Genomic DNA, 18,508 nt, shown 5'->3' on the forward strand with positions numbered 1-18,508 from the left:
GAAATGTACGCAGTACTCCCAAGTGAGGTCTCATATAAACAAATATAGAAACAAAGATATATATAAAAAGGCAGTAACAATACATAATTTATTAATACTTCTCTTTGGACAAAACCAAACATAACCAGAAAACTTAAATTACTTTATTTCTCACACAAAACCAACAGAAGAAATTTGTCTAAGTTGATTAATGGTAACACTGCCATTTTCATACTACATATAAAATTTATCCTGTACAGTTTTACAGACTTTGTTTAATTAATAGTCTGTATGAAAAGTTGTATAGGTGAAACTTCATAAGACAGACTGCAGGAGATGGTAGATGATCTGTAAGTCCACATCTTTCTCGTTGATACCCTATATTTCAGTCCAATTGTTGAAGAGAAGAAATAAATTCTGCATCTAGCATTAATGATGAACTGAAAAGCCACAATGGACTATGGATAATGCAATCAATGTTACAGGTGAAAAAAGAAACAAAACCTTATGTAGTAGTACAAAAGGTTAAGATTAAATCCTGTCTTAAAACCAGTAGTTGACTAGTTCATATGTGTGAAGTCCTTAAATAACATCCAAATTGAAGTCTCTGTAGTTGTTTATGGCTTAAATATATTCAAAAATTCTTCCTTCTTTTTTACAACACACCTTTTCTGTTTTTTCATGGCTTGAACATTCATCATCTTCTGCAGTATCGCAGACCATTTGGTAAACATAACAACTGAACCTCCTGTTGGGCTTCTGTTCTATATGCAGTACAAGGTCTTTGTCAAAGTAAACTTCATGACTGTAAGTCTGAAATGAGTAAAAAAAAAAAAAAAAAAAAAGAAGAGACTGCAGGCTCTGTTTCCAGAATTTGCTAATACTCAAACCATTATTCCATTCTCCTTGGGGAACAAAAACATACGTAACAGTGCTGACCTCCACGATCACACACGAATTTTGTATGGATACAAACAGACTGCTCTTCCAGATAAAGGAAAGAATTTTAAGACTTTGAGAAGTTTCCTACATGCCTATTTTAGGAATCCAAGTGCAATCAAAGCATCTGATTTAAAATCCTAAATTGCCTATGCAGTCAACGATAAAAGATGTGCCAAAGGTGCTGAATGCTTCAGACCATCTCTGCTGATGTCTGCCTAAACTTGGACTGTATGAACAGCTCATTCTATCTCTCCAAATACACAGACAGTGAGGTACACACTTAATTCCATGCATGAGTAGCTTAAGTAAAGCTAGCGAGACTATTTACGCTGATGTAACTAGCCAGAGGGTGAATACTCAAGTTGACAAATACTTCGCAAATAACATAAGGACAACCCCTCTCCCAACCAAAACCCAAATGAATCAGCCACCACTACCAAAAAATAATTTCAAATCATGGAGATTTTCAGGTAAATGAACTACTGGCTGATGGGATACTTATGATTTTTGAGTTATCATTATTTTGTATGAACCTCATCCATAGCACTATTTATAGATCTGCTTCAATTCTGAACAAAAATGGTAGGTAAATGAGTATAGAGAAGTGTTATCATAAACAAAAGACAGGAATTCTCCTCACCACATCCCAGGACTCCAGTAATGGAATACTCTTAAGTAGAATCCCACGTTCATTACAATGAAAGTCGAGGTGTGCTCTCCCATCAGCTCCTATCTGAGTAACTGCCACAATGGATAACAAATCCAATTCATCTTCATAGTCCACAATTTTGAATGTCTTAGAAAAAACAAAAACCTCAAGTTTACAAATCAAACATAAATTCACACTCCCCTCAACCTAAATTGCATAGCTCTTTTTCTTTCAGGTGAAAGCAGAATTGGAAAAATTGTTCCTTAAGTCTTCTGGTCTGATAAAGAAAACTTTGCCAGCCTGATATCCAACAGGCATCTTTCCAAACATGAGTTGTCCAACGTATTTCACCAAAATTCCTTAAGACAGGAGAGGAGAAAGTGATCCAATATAAAAAATCCTAGTGTGCAAGCAGATGTATTTTATATATATCATCCAGAAAATAGAAAAAAAAGTACTTTGAAAGTGGCAGAAGAAACATTTAAACTCCATGCCCTCTCTTGAAGCAGACATGTTAGAGACAGTATAGCTCAAAACCATGACTGGTTTTGAGGGGATAGGGATCTTAGGGTAATTCCATTCCCATGAATACGTGTTTATTCTTTGGAACTCTCTCCCTCCACAGAGTACATGGCAGTGAAGAACTGAGACCAAAAGGTGAAGATTGTGAACTGCCTTAATTGCCTCTATCTCACTGTCATAAACTTGTAATATACTCTTTAAATTCAAGCCAATCTTTTTCTTCTATAATGGAAAAATATCTATTGGAATCACAAATAAAGTGTAGCAGCAGGGAAAAAATAGGGTGCAGACTCTAATTTTTATTATGTTAAAAAAAAAAAGTGGATAGACATGAACTGCAAACCTTAAGAGTTTTAAGGGTTATATTGGACTGTCCTGTATTTTTACCATAGTAAAATCTATTTCCTGAGAAAACAGAAGTGACTGCCAGAAACTGATGAATTTTAACTGTTGTGCTTATGTCAATTACAGCTCCAGCTTTAGACAGAGAGCTACAAAATATTCTTCACAACCTCCTGAAGACTCAGCACCAATGCATATGGTATTCTCATTCAAGAAGCAGTTACTTAAAGGAAAAGTGTTAAATACCTTATCCTGAAATCCAATCAAAGTAATTGGGAGAGAAAAACATAATTTAGAAATATTATATCAAAGACTAGAGGAAACTAAAGCAGAGAAGAAACAGAAATATTTTTCTTTCATTTCATTAAGTGCTTTAAAAGGAATGTTTAAAGGAGATGTTTGAATAAGTAACAGTTCATCACATTAACATATCGTTTCTGTGCCACAGAAGTTGCATGGAGTTATGACAGTATCATGGGGCATAAGATCAGTTCTTAAAAACTGATGCCAAAGCACAAATGTCAACCATGGAAAAAAGATGACAGACAGAGAAGGGAAAATAAGTTATTAGAAGTTAAGAAGACAAAGACAGTCACAGAAGAGGAATAAAGAACTCAAAGATTAACACATCTAATGGTTACAGCCACTGCACCTGAAATAAGAATGACTTCTGGCTAGCTAAACGTCTTAATCTATGAACTGCTCTGACTCACTACATCAGTTACCTCTTGTTCCGGGTCATCATCCAGCAAGTTAAAACGCTTTTTCACGACTCGACCAGAAGCTGTTACAGTAACAGTGTTATTTACCTTTGGAGAAAAAGAAAAAAGTGGCTCTAGACTTTGAATCAGTTTAGTTTTTCTCTATCTATTTGACAATGTATCTACTTCATATCTTTTTCTTCCTGACCTTGTTTTAATCTCTCGGATCTTGTTTTACACATTAGATATGCATGGCCCTAATGCTGCTATCTCTTCTTCATGAAAGTTCATGAACTCTGAGGCTTTAATTGAGGTATTGTTTATATTTACTCATATTCAAAGGTTCTCAGTCCTGTAAAGGTGGCAAAGGTTCTCAGCTACCATCATTTTTAGAACAGAAGATGGAGCCAAGATGCTGGAGTGGCAATTGATAGCCAAGTCATCGCTGATTTGTTTCTTAAACTCTCACTTCCAGAAGATGGGGAAAGTAGCATCTAAAACCATCACAGCTGCTTCCACTGGGCTTCATTAACAGCAGAAGCATTCAAAACTGGGGTATCAAAGTCTTAATGGAAGTCAAAAAGAAAAGGCACAGCACAGACAGGATTAGAAGTTGTATTTCTTTGCTCTTATTGCAACAGAAGTTATCTAAAGAAACTCTAAAAACCCATATGTATGAACATCATTAGATGACAAAGCTTATAGTTTCTGAATTCAATGGAAGTTTTATTCCTGAGTTAGTGCAGTGCGGATTGTTAATACACAAACTTTTTTCTGCAGAAGCTTCAAAATTAGTACCGCTAATTTCCAGGGACTTTAAAGTACTCAAACTATCAAAACTTGCATTTATGTAAGACAAGACATTGTATGCTGAAGCAAAATGACAGTTCCATGCACTGCCAAAAACTTTCTTCACAAGTATGCTCTTTAACCTTTTTGACATTTAGATTGTCTTTGTGATTTTCTATCACAAAAGATTTCAGGAAACAACTGGGGTGATTTAACAGCTCATTTCTACCAGGAGGTTTAAATCATCCCCTTGCCACTTGGTTCTACCTTTCTGCACTCTTCTGATCCACTGATGATTCAATTCTGTTCTGTTCCAGCTCCAGTTCAACACAACAAGCAAGCAGGAAAGTACTCACCTTTTCTGCTAGGTTATTATTCTATTATTTTAGTGCACTGATTCAGCTCACTGAGGGTTAGATGAATGCCAAATCCATCACAAGGGAGTGACAGATGTGTATGGCCAGGAAAAGAAACAGACTTTTGGAAACAATGTATTGTCTTTGTTGTCTTATGAAGACTTACCCCTAAATTATGAGACTTGAAACATTTATAGCATTTGCATGATCAACTTACCCAAGCACCAGAGATGCACACAACCATCACTTGGTGGCATCTTCTTTTAATGGAAAGCTGTCACTGTCTTTCAAGTATGTTTTATATCAATGATACATGGTTATACTGCACACAATGAAGAATATTGAAAACTAAAGAAAAGACTGGAGGTTTCAGAAAGCTATCCTGAAAGTGTTACTGTTTTCAGAATTTTTTTCATGCAGCTTAAAGTCCTTCAATAAACTTTGAGTTAAACATAAACCACAGTGATCACTCGCATACACAAAACCCCTGTATATTGCTCAAAATTGTACATTGTGATCTAGGACACTAGACTCACACAGTTTTCTCTGTTGGCCACAATTGTAAAATCTTCTGCAATCTCCATCTGATCTGTATTATTTTTAACTTCCTTAAGCTTCAAGACTCTACAAAAAACCCAGAAATTACAAAATAAGTCATGTATTCTAAGCCACCTACAACACTTCTAGAATTTTAAAAAATCAGGTATATTAAAACATCAGAAATAACTGAAATGGAAATAAATTATTTTTGTAATTTATGTTTGTCAGTGAAATTTTAACAGTGATCCTTGATAATTTTTCATATCAAAATCTAGTGTTGCCTGCCATTGACCACATTCATCATGCAGAAATCTGCACATTTCTACCAGAACTTCTGATTCTGACAGCTTAATAAATCTTATAGTTTCTAGGGCTTGATGAGTCTTTTGGCCTGCAAATTTTCACACTAGTGAATTTATGCAGTTACACAAATTTTCCTCTAGTAAAATAAGATCTGAGAAAAAAGGGCTCATACTTTACCAAATTTGGTCCCACGTGGATTATTCTACCTGACATATCTGGATGGAAATATATCCAATCAGGTTCCAGTGAACAGCATTTCATATCCTGGATGCCATTTTTTGCCTGAAGAAGGAAGGGAAAGCTTGAATATTAGTATTTTGAAAGTCTCACAGATCTAATTAAAGAGGAAATACTGAGCTCCTACCCACATATCTCTGTAGGTTTTTAAGTAATGCTCCTAATTATGACCAGAAAGGATGCCAGTGACATAACAACAATAATAATAATAATAGACTCAGTTCCAAGTCTCAAGATATTCCATGGAACAGTTTCAACTTTTTTCATTTGCAATAAGCAATGACCTTGTACCACCGCTATACATGTCCTACCTCTCCTGAAACTAAACATAATAAAGATTTAGTGTACACTCTGCAAACACTTCAACGCTTCCAGCAATATGTGTGTCAAAGACATGAGATGTGTCTCAAACATGGAAAAAGCATTAGCACAAGGTTTGACTTAGAGCTTCAAACCTCAGGCTCAGGCTTTTTTGTGCAAGTTATTTGTGGAACATGTAAGCCTGGGACAATTTGTGATTTCAGCTGCAAGCTGGTCAAAATCTTGGGATTTTGGCAGTGGATTTTTGTTGTTAAATTTAGCTGACCCTGATCATTCAAATTTTCAAATGTGTGAACCCACACGGAAAAAAGCTAGGCAAGAAAGGATTGTACAAGTCCCTTTGAATCAAAACTGATCTTCAGCTATCATTATGAAAGATCTGGTTTGAAAATAAGAGATAGGAGTGGGATCACTGATTTGGTCAGGCTAGTAAAAGAGATGAGGATGTTTACAGATGAGATTTTTTTTAGTGAAGAACCTTGAACTAACAGGCCTAGAAGCTGCTTGTGTTACAGAAGTATCTTCAGGTCAAATCCAGATCCCAAATAAAAACCGAGATGGAGAGCTCACACAAAAGAATATACGTGAATAGTACATAAACACAAATAATTAGGAATGCTGGATTAAACTGAGTAATAAAATCTTTCTAGGGAGAGAGAGAAGGTACAAATCAGGGATAAACTACAAACATTACAGAAACCTATTCTGCAATTTCTTAGAACTTAAAATGTTTCTTTAGTCATGCCATTTAGTAAGCTGACTAGTCAGAAGTGCATTAAGATGTTACCATGCAAGGAATCAGGTAATGAGATTTTGCTTTAGCCTTAACTTCTAAGCAGAGAACAGTGCTGTGTAGCACTGACAGTGCTAAGATTATATTGGAATGAATGAAATATCAGAAGCAGTACTAATTCAGAAGAAAACATTTTACACACAACTCCACTGGATAGTAGATGTAACACTGTGGGGTGATCCCTATGAGAGCACCATACTGGAAAACAACGGTATTGTTATCTCGAGCACTACTCAGAAGAGATTAAGACAAATGTGATACACATACATTTCAGAGAAGGTGCTATCTGAATATATTACCAAAGTATTATCTTTCAGAGAACAAATATGGAAGACTCCTTTATGTTTTTTCTTGTTAGGTGTGATGATATAATGCCAAGGGTAACCTCCAATTTGAAATGCATTCTCCAGAGAAGATGCTTCAAACAGCAAAGGTGGGATATCTGCAAATATTTGGTAACGTTAACACCATTAGTAGCAGAACAATCATAATTCCATTGATCCTTACAATTCTAAATTCCAATAAAGCAATTAATTCTTGAGAATTTTTGAAGACTCTTGGAAATACATTGGCTGTGGCCTTTTTTCTAGAACCAGCTATGCTACCTCTCCTAGCACCCAGGCATACATCTGCAGTTCCCTATGGAAGATTACTGCCTTCTCAGACCTTCATGCTGAACTGCTCTTCTGCTACTTTTGACTTCATTCCAAATGAGCTGGGTAAGAAAAGATAGTAAACAATTCAAATTAATCCAGCTCATCTGAATGAGAGAGGATGTATATATGAACAGTCAAACAGCATGACAAAAGGGTCACTATTCTCTTGGGAAAAAATAAGTGATAAATACCTGGAAACAGACTAACAGCAGCAATCTGAAATAACAGAATTAAATGCTGAAAGATAACTGAATCTGAATATTCCTTTTCTTTTTGCATAATACAACACAATACTGTGGACCACAATGAGTGCAATCTGTAGCTGAGTTTATAAAAATCAATAAAAATCTAGGAATTTTTGTAATTAATGGCAAAAGGTATCTAATTTTCCCTTCACATCAGTTGGGATAAATTATACAGACATAATATGCCATTCTTACAAGTCTTCTGTGTAATAAATGAGAGAAGCATCTCTGAATGAAGTGGACCACATGGAGCCTTACAACTTCTACAATTTCTACAGCTGCTAGGACTAAATCAGTTTTAGACTGAAGATCATCTCGTTCTAACACTACAGAGAAGTGCTAGGGAAAAAAATAAATTGGTAAAATGTGGAGAAAACCTGCAGTTACAACAGGCATTTAAATAGGCAGAATATAAAAACCGGAGCTGAATTGCTGTGAGGAAAACAAGGTTCTTATCTGGACTTTTGTGTCCCAAAGGTCTCACCCAAAATTTGACTTGTTCTTGTCCTGCTTAGTCTAGATAATTATCCAGATCTTAGCCAGTGGTGCTAGACAATGTCACATGACATCAGAAATTATGTTTACAGAGTGCTTCTCTCTTTTTCCTTCATTCATACTAACAACAACTTAGTCATTTAGATCAAAAGAAATTAGTTCACTGCCCATGGAAATTAAGTCCTTCCTAAGCTGGAAAGTGGCTATCTTCTAGTCATCTTTGGGACTAACACACAGGAAATGGGAGATTCTGTGCAAGATATACAAAGTATAGGTTATAAAAAACTGAGGCATCTGCTGAAAATGTACAGAATGTTGAAGATGGAAGCATAAGCAGAGGACCTACTGATATTAAAATCTGTCAGAAAATGACAAATGACTCAGAAAATTTGTTAACATTTTATCCTATTGACTTTTTATTTTTAAATAAAGCATATAGAGCAAAGCCCCTCAAAAATTCCAGTAGATAGACTAAATGATAGATTTATTAAATGCATTTCAGTAATAAATCAGTCCTAAGCAGTACAGGCTGCTGATAAAATATGCTTTTCTTTTGAAGTTCATTTGGCAAAGATTTGCAGAATCATAGCTACATAAACCATAGTGATAGCATGACTTTGCTGCTTCAATTCCCTCTTTCCCGCTATGTGTTACTTACTGTTGCTCAACACCCCCTGTTCTAATTGCTTGTAAGTCCTTTCTCTAGCACTGCCAGTTTCCAATCTCCAGTTGAGCTTCTTTGTCCACTTCCTTAAAAACTCTCCAGCCTCACCTAAACATAAAGCCATAAAGCTGTTCCTGGCAGCGCTAACAAGTATTTGTTCTAAATGTAAAAAAAATAAAAGAGATCTCAGCAAAGCATCTTCCTTTCTGTTTTTATGAAATCACTACATCCTCAAATCAAAGCTCAAACCCTGAAACTGTTAAAACTCACTCACTGAAACGTTACATTACACTGAACAGTCAGTCAGCCATCTCATTCTTAAAAGAAAACAGCTCAAAAACCACTGGAATGTAACTATCTGCAAAGAGCAGCCATGGCAAATGTCTGTCATGAATTCAAAACTTCCTAACCACAAATTCTTGAATATGATTCAAGATCAAAAATGTTTTCTCCAGTACATTGGTTTTAGATCTCAAAACTAAAAATACAATGATCTGTAAGACGTGAGGACAAATCTGGTCTGGGCTTCCTATTAAAGCTCCCACAGCATGTTTTCCACAGGGCCCCTAATATTAAATTGTGGTTTTGCAGACTGAGACAGAGAGGAAAATGAGGAGAAGTTTCCCTTTCCAGAACCTGACACATCAATTATAGCAGCCTATTACTTTGTTTTGATAAAACATTGCATTATAACTAAAAGCCTTCTCTACATAAATCTGTATTTTATCTTTGTGTATTTCCTCAGGTTAATGTTCATCTGGCCTGGTTTAACTGTTATTATCTAATGCTGTTTGCAAATACAAAGATCAAAAGAATGTTTTAAGTGGACAGTCCCCTGTAAAACCATTTAATACAGAAACATTCAAAGTTCAAGAAACAAAAGCATGCATTATTTGATATTGGTGAAACCTTTTTTTTTCTTTTTGGAAGTGCCTCAAGTGTGAGCTTGTGAGAATGGACTTTTAAAGCTAAAAAAAAAAGTTTCAAAGAAAGTCGCAGTCTTTGGTCATTAAGATTCTAAGCACCAAATTTTACCCTCAAATGCACCAACAGAAATGATTGTATGGTTTCAGAGAAATTAAAGTTATTACATAAATCAGAACATTTGTAAGTTAATGATTTGAGGCATAAGAATTGTTTTCAATAGGTAATTTTTTCTCTCCTCAGGAATTAATTTTATTGAAAATGGCACATTTCTGACAACTGAGAATTATCAAAATGCAACAAAGACAAATTGTATTCAGTCTCCTTGAATTCCCTCTGCTAGTTAGATTAAACATTCTCACATGCTTTGCTTACATACCGTATACTGTTTCTGAGTGTTACTAACACCCATCCTAGCACTCCCTCTTTTCCTTAGTTCTGAGACACAACTGTTCTTGGGAGAGGTTTCCACTTTGAGCATTGCTTATTAAGTTTTTCAATAGCTTAGCTGCTGTACTAATTTTCTAGTTAAGTCCCATGTAATTAAGTCTTGTAATTAGAAGTCAAGCAAAGAACATTTTTAATAACACATAAACCCAGAAATATAGCTACACATACAGTCACAATATGAGTACAGTAATTGTAATGTTTTTTCTAGGTGTGAAATAAGTCATAATTAATCCATAAAAGCCACCAGCCAAGATAATACAAAGATAATAAATACCTGTTATTTTAATGTTACATGGAAGACCGAATGGATACTTTCCTACAACTCCCACTTGACCATTCCAGTTGAATTCACGTCCCAGATCAAATGGCTGTTCCATGAACTAAAAAAAGAAAATCAGAACATTTTAGCTTTATTGAGGTATATTTACTTGCCACTTAGTTTTACTGCTCTATTACTACTGCATTCTTGATCTTGTTAGATACTGCTTTAAGTCTTTTTTTTGAATTAATATTTGATTTTTGGTTGGAAGAAAATAAACTCAAAAGTGTCACTGCAGTTCTGTTTCAGCTCAACCAACCTTCCATGCCCATCAGTTTCTAGCCTTAACACTCACCTATAACTACAGACTAGGTGTGTAAAGAGCAGCACACCCTGGTCTAGCATTTACATAGCTCCTCTCTGTCTGTGCTGAAGTGCCTGTCTGACCCTGTATCTCTTATGTTTTGCCACTTGTAACTGGTGTGGGTAGAATTTTCTGATAGTGTACCCTTTCGAATCTTCTGACTGTAAATAGATTCAGCCAAGAACTCTATCCTTTTGACACATTCCCCATGGGGAAGTCCCACAGGTACATGTACCTGTGTGGTGTTATATGAATATTTATTTGTTGACCAAAAATAACATGACTGTATGAAAAATTTCATATTTCATTACCTGTTCCAGGATGGCCTGGAAGTTATAGAGCCTGACCAGACCCATGCTATGCATTACAATCAGGATTCCATTAGAAACAGCAACATCACTCACACTATTTCCAAATATCTGGGGGGAAAAAAAAAAAGGGAAGAGAAAAATATTCTATTAGGGAAGAAATAACTGGGAGACAATGCAAAATACTTCATACAATACAAAATTTTGCAATTAATTTATTGTTTATTCTGACCAAGCCCTATGAGCAGTGTTTTAGCTCATGAAGTTTTCTGTAACTCGGGTGCTCTGCTGAGTTTCTGTAATAGTTTGCACTGTAGTAACACCTGGAGTAAGACTAGCCATATTCTGCAAGCAGATTCATTCTCTAATCAATTCTAGTATATCTTCATATCATGTTACCCAGTTATTACCATACATGAATAGATTATATTACCCAGCATCCCACAGGAATGTTAGCAGAGCAAACAACTCAATCTAAAAGTACTGATTTCGAATCTTTCCTTCTTTCTTCATCACCTGTGTAAAATACTAGTCTAATCATGGCTCTATGACTGTGTACAGCTGTATTAAAACTACAGTATCCAGCTGTCACAGAGCACAGGATCCTCTCTGAATCCAAATTAGACACATATATGAGAAGCTGACATACTCCTTTTAATAATCATGCAGTATTCATTTGTGCCACTGCTTAACACATCTCCGCTTAGAAAAATCCAGCAAACTAATTCTGAATATTTACTGAATAACAACATGTGAAGCTTGTTTTTTGTTTTTGTTTTTTAATAGAGATGCTTGGAAATGTAGAGTTTTTGTTTCTTTACTCTGAATCACTATGTCAAAATGCTATTAAAACAGGGTTAAAACAAGCTTAAAAACAACTAAAAAAACCCCAAACCAAACAAAAACCAAAAACATCCCACCCAAAAGCTGTAACACTTCTAAATCCTAACACTATCAATGATCTTGTGATCAGTTTGGTCCCAAAAGATACATTCACTCCTGAGACCTTACTTTTCATTTTGTCTTATGGCTCCCCAATACACCTCTTAGCTTAGGTCCCAGTGTCTTCCAGAAACGAACTCTAATAATCTTGCAACCCTAAACTTGAGACCTTACCTAGTCTGAAGTCAGAATTTATTGTGGTTTACCATCTCAATAAAGCTGATGCATTAGGTGCATTCTGCAGTCTTGAACAGTAACCCTCATCCTAACTCTAACAGTAAGGACTGTTAACATTCCACTGACCTGTATCAGGCTTGGCATTGTATTCACTGGTTACTTCCTCTGCTGGGTGTATTCTCAAATCCCAAATTCTACCCTGATGTTATTCCTAGCTGTAACAATTACTCTGACAAGTATTCAGTACAGGAGCAACTGAAGAAGTACTGAAGAAGTTTCACCTGCTATGACCATGATGAATTTGGCACGCCATTCCTAACCAGACTGAGAATACCTTTGATACTGGTAACATTTTTTCCATTCCTAAATACTAACTTTGAACAGAACAATACAATGTCCCTAAACTTCCATGGGCCCAAATTAAAAATGTTTAACCCACTCCTTCACTTGCCAGCCTAGTCTCAATTACAGCCTCAACCCAACCCAGCACCACCTAAAACCCAGTAATAGCTCTGGACCCCAAATGAGACTTAGGTCACAGAGCTTTGAAGACAGCTTGCATGTTCATACTGTTCCATTTGTAAGTTGTATCCAGAGCTTTCTTGACAGAACAGTAAAACTTGGCATCTGGCCTGAGATTTCCTAATACATCCACTCTTACTTACAGGTCACAAACGAACGTCAGAAAGGTTGTTTGCTGATAAAGCAAGACACATATTTACATTTTGCCATTCAGCATCAATGATAATACAAGTCTGAAACATTTATAACTGCATACTGAATTCGTAGACTATTACTAGGAGTGTGTCAGAGGCACATCTATCTTTCTTTAAAGAGGTGAAAAGAAGTCTGTAGACTTTAGTATTCCCTAATTCTTATGATTGCTATAAGGGTGAAGTCTTTCTACATATCAAAAGACTAACCCGATAGCAGAATGCATTTGTATTTTCTCTTCTAGTCACTCAAATTAAGAATCTTCCCCCAATGCCCCTGTCAGACACAAAACCAACATTACTGCTAATTAAAGTTTCACGGCACTATGCTTTTATAAGCTGTTAACTATGACTTTTGAAACTCTGGGGCAATTGTCTAAACTATGCCTCTCAAACAGCTACAGTACAGATCACAATTATATCATTATACATTATATCATAATACAGGAATTAACTTACCTTTTTGTTTATTTCTAGCATTCCGATGAACGAAAGAGGCAAAACTTGGAATACAGCAAGATAGAACAATACAGACTGCTGGATACCTGCCTGGGAAAAAACAACAATACTGAATATGATTATCATACTTCAGGTATTTATTAATGGTGGGACACCTTCATCTTCTACCATAAAACAAAGCATAATGTCTCCATCTCTGTCCTTGTAGATGTTTTTTGATCGATTTTGTAAAAATTTAAGAATGACAGAGTTTTTCAACAAACTTACCTGCCGTGCTGCTGCAGGGAGCTTATTCTGAGCTGACTTTACAACCATTACCTCTTGAGGAATATCCCAGCTCAGATACCTGTTTGTGACAATAAAGGCCTATCTTTATAATTTTAAAATCATTTAATAATAAGTACATTATTTCACATAAAATCTAATCTACTGTAACTAGCAGATCCCTGTGTCCAGGCAAACTGGGCAGGGTGCCTGAGATGTTTGATGTTTGCAACAATTCAAAACCCATGGAACTAGGAATGGCTTATTTCATACAGAATGGTGAGAAAAAATCTGATCTTATGAACATTCACTATCTTAATTTTTTTCCCTCCCTTCATCAATCGCTGCTTTCTTATCCTTCACTCTAAAGGAAATTATTTTTTAAGAGAACTGAGAAGTGATGCAGTTTACTAGAAGCAGTAACTGCTCTGCTTTTAAAGAGCAAAATGGCTACCCTATGGAGAAGGATGCTTGCAAGTTAAAGATGGCTTAAACTTTAAACGTATGTTTCTTATGAAGTTCTTTTTACAGCCCTTAAAGGTCCTCTCCTGGTGTGCTGCTATTCCAATATTAAAGGCTGTAAAATTGTCAGAGAATAGCCAAGAATAGCCTAGATTTTGTGGCTTTGTGAAACTTGATACTAAATTTGAGAGCAGAATACTTAAGCTGCTGAAATTCTTCTATAAAAAACAGCATGCAGGAACAGTACTCCAGGTAATGTGCTAGACTAACAAACCTGAAGTTAGCCATAGGATGGTCCTAAAATAAGCATGATTCTCTTTCTCCAGTATAGTACTAATGATTGTCAATTATATAAAGCTTAGTCAGTGTTTAATACCTGAATTTGCAACAGGAACCAGTCAGGTATATTTTTTCCAGTACTTCTCCACTGTCGGCGGAGAGACGTAGAAGCCAATTCTGTATTGTCAAGACTATCAGGGAAGATTTATAGTCTGATGGACTTGGTAGCATTTCCCCCTACATAACAAAAGGTTACCAGAAAAAAGTTTGTACCAGGAGGATACATAACATTTTGACACAGTGAGAAGAAAACACAAATTAATACACATTCCTCAAAAAATAAACGTGGAAAGCTGCCTGCTAATCACATCAGGACCTCTAAGCTCTGTGTCTGTGCCAAACAGTTATCTGACTATCACATAATCTGTTGTCATACTTTTTGCAAGGCAGTTACCTTTTCTGGAACTCACCCTTTAAAATGTCCTTGCCTTGCAAAAGTAACATGTAAATGCTTATTGATCTAACTGCTACCAGTCTTGAAGAGACAATTGTTCAAGCACTAAAGCATAAGACATTCAGTGGTAACTCAACAGTAACTGCTAAGAATGGTATTCTTCATAGTGCTTTTTTTTTTTTTTAGGCACCTCAAGAATGGGACTAATATTCATAAGCTCTGTGAACACTGGATAAGAGAAAACCTTCTCAAGGAGGAGGGAAATTATATAACCTATTAGCTAGAAGCAGCAGAACAGCTTTTGAGCAGAGCTGCTTCAGTGGGTCTTCAGTATATCTGCTGGGTTTTTTATGTCAACAGATCTGGTAAAAATTAAAACTCCCTTTAGCTTGGAATACAAACTGCCCTTGGTAATTAAAAAGTAAAAAAAAATTTAAACAGGAATTATGTTGTAAAGAAGTAGAGTTAGTTGCATAAGCATAAAGGCACTCTTTTCAAAACCTTCCATGAAAGCTCACAAAAAAGCATTTGAATGCACTATTGAGAAATTCAGAGAAGCACACCTCTAAACATTCAGTCAAAATAAATAAGCACACTTAGCAAACCTTAAGTGACCTAACTCCATAAAAACATTGAGAGCGTAGTTTGCAGGTAAAGAACACTCTGTTCTAAGTATGTTTCACTAAAAGATATTAACTTGAGTATTTTTGCACAACAATGCTCTAGTAAAAAGTATTCTTACCAGTGGGCATTCCAATAATAAAGCATCTTCTATTTTTTCTGATTTAGAACACTTTGGCTTTTGATATAGTATTCTTGGCTCTTGTGCAATGCTGGAGGAAAATGATTGCTAATCATTAGTCTACTTTATAAACTACTTTCTATAAACAAGTCATTTCACAGTTTTATAAATCCTGTCTTCTCTTTAGGCAGGTCAGAAGTCTACACATCTTACTTTTACTTTGTAAATATAACCTGAAATTGCTCTCAAAATAAGGCCTAATAAACAATAGTTAGTATAACATAATATTTAAAAGCTAACCTTTACTATATTTTGTGGTTTCTAGGTTGTGTTGTTTGTTTGCTTTTAAATAACAAACTTAACAGTAACATTCTTACTTTAGTGATATACATTAAAAAGAAAGCATATTCTAGAAACTAACAGTCATCCTGGAACCTTCCCCTCAAGCACTTCCAGTGCTGCCTTTCATAATACAAAGGTGTCATGTACAGATATTTTTTTAAGAAACGCTACTACTAGAATAAAAGCTTCATACTGTGCATAGTTTTCCCCTCAGGGACAGGTTAAGACAAAGGTAAACCTGAAAGATGTTAGACAGGGTAAGCCAGTACTGGAAAGCATTCCAACAATGTAGGAATAAAACATGGCTAAGTAGATTTGGATCTCTGCTGTGATAGATTAATTAACTTTCAGTGGTTTACACTGAGAGAGTAATTTGTCTTTTATGTATCATATGACACTGTCTCAAAACTGTTCTGAACACAACTTACTCAGCACTGCAGTTCTCCAGTTCCCTGCTACTTCCCTGACAAAAGGGATGGACAAGGACTGGTGTACGCAGGAATTCCTCCTCTACCCTGCCCTGTGCTGCCTCCTAAGCTTGCCTCTGAAGCTGATCATGGAACTGAAGAGTACATCAGATCAGAGAACTGATCTGCAAAAACAAAAACCAGCAACTACTCCACACACCACATTTCTACATGAACAATAATTTACTTCTTTAATGCAGAATTCATAGACATAGCTTGTTACATAGGACGATTTTGTGATACATTCTTTAGCATACTTCTAGTTGGCAGATCACAAAGAACTATTGTTCATTTGGCTTTTTAGTGCAAACTTCTAAAATGGTGATAAATGTCCACCCTTATTAAAGTGCTCTGAAAGCTGAAGTTATACAGCACCAGTAAGATCAGACTTTCTTTCACTAAAGGTGTCACATTAAGACACAATGGCATCCAAGTATAATTTAACAAGGATTTATGCTCTTGGTTAGTTTTTTTTTGTTCATAAATTCCACTCAATTCGCAGGGGCTATTTGGATGAGTAAAGTTAGCAAAATGTCTAAAACAGAACCACAGTGTTAAAACTGTAACCCGGGGTAACTTAATTGTAAATTTACTACCTGCTAATACAGCACTGGTAATTGTCTAAGTAAATTCTTCCTCTTTCATATGCAATAGGAGATGCAGAATGAGTTGTCCAAACGTTCTTGAATTTAGTACTTTCCTGAAACAGAGAGTGGTTATAACAGTGATGAATTTTGTAACATACCTTGCTTTCAGAAAATACTTTATTTGGCTCCTGCAGCTTCATAACTTACTTTAATTGAACCTTTACTGTTGAATACATAAAGGAAAATCTGATTTGTTTTTTTAAACCAAATTAGAAGACCTTTTTAGGGCAATTTTGTCTTTTTAAAGAAACAAAGTATTTTTTTATTAGCTATTATGGACAGCATAGGTAATGAATATTTTCTCATTACCTTGCCTGCATTAAAATTAAAACTGGCAACTAAACTTTAATGGCAACTTTTAAAATCAAGGACAAAACTCAGAATGTAAATATGTACCTAACTCTTTTATATGTAGTGAATTGAATTTATTGAACATCTGACTCCATGCTGCTGTTGGTATTTTGTGTGAAAGACAGAAAAACGTATTTACAGTTATTTGCAAAAAATGCCTGAAACATTAATGGGATAAACTGCTCACATAAAGTTTCTTGTATGCATTAGACATCAGAAGTGCTACACTAGTAACAGTCCCAGTCTTACGAAAACAAAAAGAATTTAAACAAAATTATTTATGCAAGTCAGATATACTGATTTTTATTTCAATAACCCTTGCATGCCCATTGATCTAGTTGTGTAAGTGGACGCTTCAGCTGACTTCCAAGACGTGTATTTTCAACACAACACAATTGCAATTCATTCCACATTAACTTTCCATGCATTTGTATCAGCTACTGCATGGGAGTGGTTCGTAATCGTTTGATAAAAAAATCGAGTTCACTTTAGTATGTAATTGCTTTAATTTTTTTCCCTGTAACATAGATTTCACTGACACATTAGGGAAGTGTTTACCTGAAGACCTCTACTGATTATCTTATTTTGTTGTGAAACCTCCATTCAGAGTTAACATTGATGTTCCCCCAAACACTACGAATTCAATATGGGTATAAAATAATAAGCCGTCTTGGGGGATGAAATAAGTGATGGAAAAGGCTATTTCTAACGCGATTATTAGATTTACAAGTGCTTCTGCAGTTTTTCCACAGCATAGTCCTTCCTACAGTTCTAGGTCTGAGCCTCATGAAATAAACGTAAGCATTTATAACTCCCTTCAGCAAAACAGCACCGTTTTTCTCCCCAAACGCGTTAATCAGCGGACCAGGGACTGCTCTAACACCTGGGCTGCGGACCGACGCTCAGCCCGCCCCGGCTGGCAGCCAGAGCCGGCACGCATCGCCTTTACCTGACATATCATCTGCCTGAGGAGGGCCAGGTTTGTTCTGTGGGCGACACCAGCATCTCTAGCGTAAAAGCCGTAAGCCCTGCGCGTGAGGAGGCGGCAGACGTGGTGAGCCCCGGGCGCCCGGGGGGCGGCCCTGCTCCTCCTCCCGGCGGCGGCGGCTGCCTGCGGGCACATTCCCGGGCCTCGGAGCAGGCTCTCCGTAAGCCCCTACTTGTAGCTCGCTCTTGGCGGGGCGAGCAGCCTTGCAGGGCCCAGCCCGCCCGCCGAGAGGTGAGGCGAAGCGGGAAAAGGGCCCTCGCTCTCCGACTCCCCAGAGAGACAAACCGAGGCTTTCAGACGGGGCCACGCCGGCCCGGGGCGAGCCAGGTGCGCACAGCGCCTCCTCCCCCGCCACCACAGTGCCGAGTCACAGCGAACGGCC

General features: G+C 36.6%; 2 protein-coding genes across 3 annotated transcripts in view; one reads left to right on the forward strand and one right to left on the reverse strand.

Annotated features, from left to right (window-relative positions):
* Positions 1-74: 74 nt before the first annotated feature.
* On the reverse strand, positions 75-18,482 carry DCAF17 (DDB1 and CUL4 associated factor 17). The gene is made up of 14 exons (XM_030487536.1): positions 18,088-18,482; positions 16,737-16,840; positions 15,332-15,422; positions 14,233-14,372; positions 13,398-13,476; positions 13,131-13,220; positions 10,843-10,950; positions 10,183-10,288; positions 6,774-6,916; positions 5,296-5,405; positions 4,817-4,904; positions 3,160-3,243; positions 1,562-1,717; positions 75-792 (listed from the first exon to the last, which is right to left on the reverse strand). The coding sequence occupies exons 1-14, from the start codon at positions 18,259-18,261 to the stop codon at positions 604-606; spliced, it is 1,662 nt and encodes a 553-aa protein (XP_030343396.1). The 5' UTR covers positions 18,262-18,482; the 3' UTR covers positions 75-603.
* The window catches only part of METTL8 (methyltransferase like 8), a 29,455-nt gene continuing 27,784 nt past the window's right edge, over positions 16,838-18,508 (forward strand). For both annotated transcript variants that reach the window (XM_030487537.1, XM_030487539.1), the window contains exon 1: positions 16,838-18,117. The gene's annotated coding sequence lies outside the window, so the exon portion shown is untranslated. The remainder of the gene's footprint in view (positions 18,118-18,508) is intronic.

Source organism: Strigops habroptila, chromosome 5, assembly GCF_004027225.2.
Source record: "Strigops habroptila isolate Jane chromosome 5, bStrHab1.2.pri, whole genome shotgun sequence".
NCBI lineage: Eukaryota > Metazoa > Chordata > Aves > Psittaciformes > Psittacidae > Strigops > Strigops habroptila.

What these genes read in the sequence shown, in the direction of transcription:
- DCAF17 (XM_030487536.1), bottom strand. Translation starts at nt 18,261, where the DNA reads ATGTGCCCGCAGGCAGCCGCCGCCGCCGGGAGGAGGAGCAGGGCCGCC. An exon ending in GGTTCCTGTTGCAAATTCAG is followed by an intron (nt 13,477 to 14,232) that starts GTATTAAACACT and finishes TGTCACAAACAG; the next exon opens with GTATCTGAGCTGGGATATTC. An exon ending in TGCTAGAAATAAACAAAAAG is followed by an intron (nt 10,951 to 13,130) that starts GTAAGTTAATTC and finishes TTTTCCCCCCAG; the next exon opens with ATATTTGGAAATAGTGTGAG.